General features: G+C 44.5%; 1 protein-coding gene across 1 annotated transcript in view; it reads left to right on the forward strand.

The window, feature by feature from the left end:
• The window catches only part of LOC109287195 (pancreatic lipase-related protein 2-like), a 13230-nt gene extending 8959 nt beyond the window's left edge, over positions 1–4271 (forward strand). The window contains exons 3-8 of the mRNA XM_019502161.1: positions 30–155; positions 771–905; positions 2182–2290; positions 3609–3728; positions 3815–3937; positions 4231–4271. Coding sequence (XP_019357706.1) covers positions 30–155; positions 771–905; positions 2182–2290; positions 3609–3728; positions 3815–3937; positions 4231–4271 — 654 coding nt within the window. The remainder of the gene's footprint in view (positions 1–29; positions 156–770; positions 906–2181; positions 2291–3608; positions 3729–3814; positions 3938–4230) is intronic.
• The last annotated feature ends 780 nt before the right edge of the window (positions 4272–5051 follow it).

The following is a 5051-nucleotide window of genomic DNA, read 5'->3' on the forward strand; positions in this document are numbered from 1 at the left end:
CTTTTTTTTTTTTTTTTTTTTAAATACAGGAAATTTCTGCCATAAAGCCCTCAACTATCAAAGCCTCAAATTTCAGAACCAACAGGACAACTCGTTTTCTTCTACATGGATATTCTATCGGAAATGACATCGTTTGGCTAATAGACATGTGCAAGGTAGAATACAAGTATTTTACTTCAATGTTACTCCATTCAGGTTTGAAATTTCAGCTTCCATTCCTTTTTTAACAATTTACTACGTGGTTTCTCACTAAATCATATGAATGAACTATCATCTCAGTTTTTAAACCCTTCATGTGCTTTTTTTTCATACCTGAGTTCTAAGAAATATCTTATGATTCACTGCAGAAAATGTTCGGCATTGGGGTAACTGAAAGTCAAATCCAGCCTTGTAGCTGGAACCCAGATAGCAATTCTTCTGAGAATATATCTGAAGAAAAAGCAACTCAGTCACATATGGTCTCCATCTTATTGTTTCTAAATAGAAGTCTGGTCCCTACCATTGCAATTGCTGAAATAGATCCACAAGTTGCACCATAGACTTCAACAGGACTAGTCATAGAAGAGAAGCAGAATTTCAGGTTAAGCATGAGCTTCTTGCAAGGGCAGTGTCTAAGTTCATGGGTACGGGACACAAAATCCAGCACCATAATTGAAAGCATACTCTTTCCATAGCCCACTCCAATACATTACGAATTAAATCCCTAGCTTTAACCTGGATTACTCTTAATTTATCCATTTCTTGCATTCTCTCGCTTTCACATACACCAGGTCATGTTTCAAGTGGAAGATGTGAACTGCGTTGTCGTAGACTGGAGGGGTGGCGCAGATGTCATATACACAGAAGCAGTCAGCAACGTTCGAATTGTGGGGGCAGAACTGAACTATTTAATGGACCTTCTGGAGGTAAAGATATCTTATTTACCCACCATTCCATGCTATGTGTAGACGCATAACCACATCATATGGTCTGTGTAGGGGAGCTTTCATCTTATATTCTTTACAGCCTCTAAAGTTTCTCACGATGGATCAAAAAAATACCAAGGGCATGCTTAGATCTGACTTGGCATAGACAGAAAGCAGAGTTGCTGATAACCTTATGCAAGAGAACCGTATTTACAGCCTCCACTCCTGCAACCACATGCTTTACCATAAATCATGACATGCCTATGAAACTTAACCACGTGTCTAATGTTTGCAGGATCTGTGCCACAACCATGAAACACGTTGGACAGATCCTACAAATGACTTTTGAATTACCCAAATATGCCACAAGGTGGTAGTGTCTCCTTAGAAAAGGAAGCCGATCGGCCCATCGTTGGGTAGAGGTGTGCTCAAACGTTCTTGCCTTAACTGCTCTGGATTTCATGTTGGTGCAACTGTGAACTGAGGGCTGGTGGAAGGGCACGGGCTGACTCACTCAGAGAAGAAAATCTAATTCATCCTCAGCACGAACGCAGCACAGACAGCAATCTAAATGCCCCCACCAGGGCTCACTCGAGGGAAGGGGATGGGTGTCAGGAGTACTGCAGAGTGCATGGGACATAGGAAAGTCCATTTGCTGTCTCTGCACCGATTCCAGGAGTGAGGACCAGGCTTGCCGGTGCACAGGTGATACAGAGGCATGAAGCAGCAAAGGCTTTTGGGAGGGGCACAGAATTTGTGGTCATGGCCTAGTATGCATTGGAAGTAAATTGATCATAACCAGTGTTGTCAACTCTGATGATTTCTGCACTGTTCTTAAAGTCTATGCTTCAGGAATATGAAAAACTTAGCTCTTTCTTTTATATGTATTTATATACATACATAAGAGGAAGAGCTAAGTTTTTCACGTTCCCAAAGCGTAGACTTTAAGAACGATGCCAAAAATCATGAGAGTTGGCAATACTGCATAACTGCTGTGAGCAAGGAAGGCATTCATCATCTCAGGACTGCTGCAGGCTCAAGGCCGCTGCATGAGATCTACATCTCCAGTTTAGATATCCCATATATTTTTCCATATAAATTAATTTGTGGGGTGCCTCTGCTGCACAAAGCATCAGATACACCTGCAGGGAACGGGGTCTGCAGATAGCTCCCAACAGCCCCCACTCCCTGTCAGTCCCCTTACCCAGTAATTATCACAGTCACCACCTGCCCCCAACATACACACTTTCCTCCCTCCCATTTTCCTATGTTTCAGAGAGATTACGGATACACGCCTGCCAACATCCACATTATTGGTCACAGTCTTGGAGCACATGCTGCAGGTGAAGCAGGAAGGAGGAAGAGAGGCATTGCTCGAATAACAGGTACCAGAGACTATTCCATCTTGTGAGACTAAAGCGAGGATAACGTAACCAAGGACAAGAACCCCCTGCTTTCTGGTGCATCCAGAGCACACACTGTCCTGGACAAGTACTACCAGAAGCAATGGCTATATGTAAAATTGGGTCTTGCCTTTTCACAAACCCTTCATCACATGCCAGAACATTGTCTTCAGTTCCCCATATCCATATGTGGCTTCAGTTGTCAGTAGGAAGACTGAATTGCAGCAGAGGTTGAACTTCTCAGCTGCTCCTCACCCTCTCTGAGCTCTGCTGTGTTTCTAGTCCCGCACTGTGGAAGCCAGGCAAGCCCAAGACAAAGGCAGGAAAAGCACAGCCAGCGTGGGAGACATGCCACTTTGCACAGGGCTCCACGACTCCTGTCTCTGCTGAAAAATATTAGTTAATGGTAGTTGAATAAATTAGGGACCGTTACTCATCTTGAGGCTGCAGACTTTTAAAACATTCAGGATTCATTATCTTATTTACTCTCAACAGTCCAGTTCAACAGTTTGTTTCAGCACTTCAAGTTGTGACCTTTGAGAATAAAGCTATAGTAATTCCTAATAAGACATTATGCTCAATTCTAACTGGTGCAGGAACAGCACTGTAACTAAATCATGTCTGTGCACAATACAAAAATCACGTGGTTCATTTATGGAGAGCTAGGATTAAAACTCCCGTGCTTCACCTTAAAAAAAAGGGCGCACTAGCATTAGGACTGAACGGGGTACTACTTCAGATGCAAACCGGGTGTAGGCAATACTGGCTCACTGTCACTGGAGAGCACTGTGATTTATTCATATGCACAAAAGTATCATACAAAGTCTCCATCCACTACCGCTTAGATGCTAACCATTGTGCCTGTGCCCATCATGACAACTGCCCCCGTCAGTGCCAATCTGGGTGCACAGTCCAAAATGTAGACCTTAATCTGGAAAGGTTACAATGCACGTGGAAACAGGGGTGGCCAATGTGCAGCACACGTGCCACAAGTGACATAGGCAGCGTCTTTGTGTGGCCCACGGTAGATCAGCGAGGGGACGGGCAGTACAGCACACAGCAAAAAGCAGAGCACCAGATGGGGCAGGAAGCACGGGGCACGGAAATGAAAGCCGAGCAGCAGATTGAGCAGGGAGGACACGGCGGGGAACAGAAGGAAAAGCACACTGGACAGTGAAAGGGGATTGGAGTGGCACTCGGGGAAGGAGTGGGTCTAATTTGTGGCATGCCTAACAAAAAGGTTTTTCCATCTAGCGAACTACACGTAATAAATCACAATGCACGTTCCTTTTCTACCTAGGCTTGGATCCGGCTGGGCCTTATTTCCATTCCACGCCTCCTGCGGTCAGGCTGGATCCTTCCGATGCAGAATTTGTTGATGTCATTCACAGTAATGCTGGTCGCTTGTTTTTTGACTTTGGTAAGTTTTTGCATGGAGGCCAATCCACCGAGCTTGCCAGCTGCCACTTAGAAGGCAGTCAGCCCTGAACACGTCACATTTTACAGCTGTTGGAATCAATGAGCCCTCTGGACATCTGGATTTTTACCCAAATGGCGGGAGAATAATGCCAGGATGTCCACTACTTCGGGAACAACCTGTAAGTCGCGATGTCAACGAGGTCATGAGAGGTAAGTATATTTCAAATATTCAATGCCTGACTGTACACAAGAGTCTGATATAAAGGCTGGGTTAATCCTTTGGATTTCTGATTGGCAATACTGTGTAATTATTAATGCTTTAGGGAAGGGAAAAGATATCCAATACAGCGTATGGATAAACATGAGTTATAGACGCTTTAAAAGAGGGGCGAGAGTTGCTGCTGTTGAGCAAACGTCACCCCTTTTGTCTGCATGATCCTGCAGTGATACAAGTTAGCTACCTGGCACTAACTTTGACTCCTAATGAATCTGTTTTGTTATAGGATCAGGAGAGAATCAGGCAGGCATGACAGCTAGGCCATAACAGCTTGCACATGTATGTTTTATTGTTGGCACAATTATGAAATATGAGCCTGTTTTCTGACCAACTCTTTTGAACAGGCACACTGGGTGCACAGACCAACGTGCTTTGCCTTCACTCCCCACTCTAGTTTAAATTACACATTCAGCAAATAATTTATGTACCATACTATTTAGTGTTCATGCTGTGCTTGTAAAGTGATTTTAAAATGCTGTGTCTACACGAGACGCTAACTGCGCAGTAGCCTAATAACACTGTGTGCAGCAGCATGCCGGACAAACCCTGTGCTAATACGCTACTCTGCAGTTAGCAACGCTAGAAAGCCATGCACCAGCGCTCCTGCTCAGTGACAGCAGTTACTGGGCATTTATTTAGTACTTGGTTATGCAAGTACTAAACTTAATGTTCACGGACCGCGGCATATTAATGAAAGCATAGATGCAGCCAGTAACCGCTCACCAAGCACTTCTGAGACGGTCGGTACATGGAGTACCATGATCCCATTTTTTATATATGTTAATTGACTTGTGTAAAGTTACAGTTTCATAGTTTCTAGGGTAGGAAGGGACCTGAGTAGATCTTCAAGTCTGACCCCCTGCCATGGCAGGAAAGAGTACTGGGGTCAAACAACCCCAGCAAGGTGTACATCCAGCCTCCTCTTAAAGACCCCCAGGGTAGGAGCCAGCACCACTTCTCTTGGAAGTTGGCTCCAGATCCTAGCTGCCCTAACTGTGAAGTAGCAACCCCTGATATCTAGCCTAAATCTACCCTCTGCCAGCCTGT

This window comes from Gavialis gangeticus, unplaced genomic scaffold (genome assembly GCF_001723915.1).
Source record: "Gavialis gangeticus isolate Ggan-Ray unplaced genomic scaffold, GavGan_comp1, whole genome shotgun sequence".
NCBI classification, from domain to species: domain Eukaryota; kingdom Metazoa; phylum Chordata; order Crocodylia; family Gavialidae; genus Gavialis; species Gavialis gangeticus.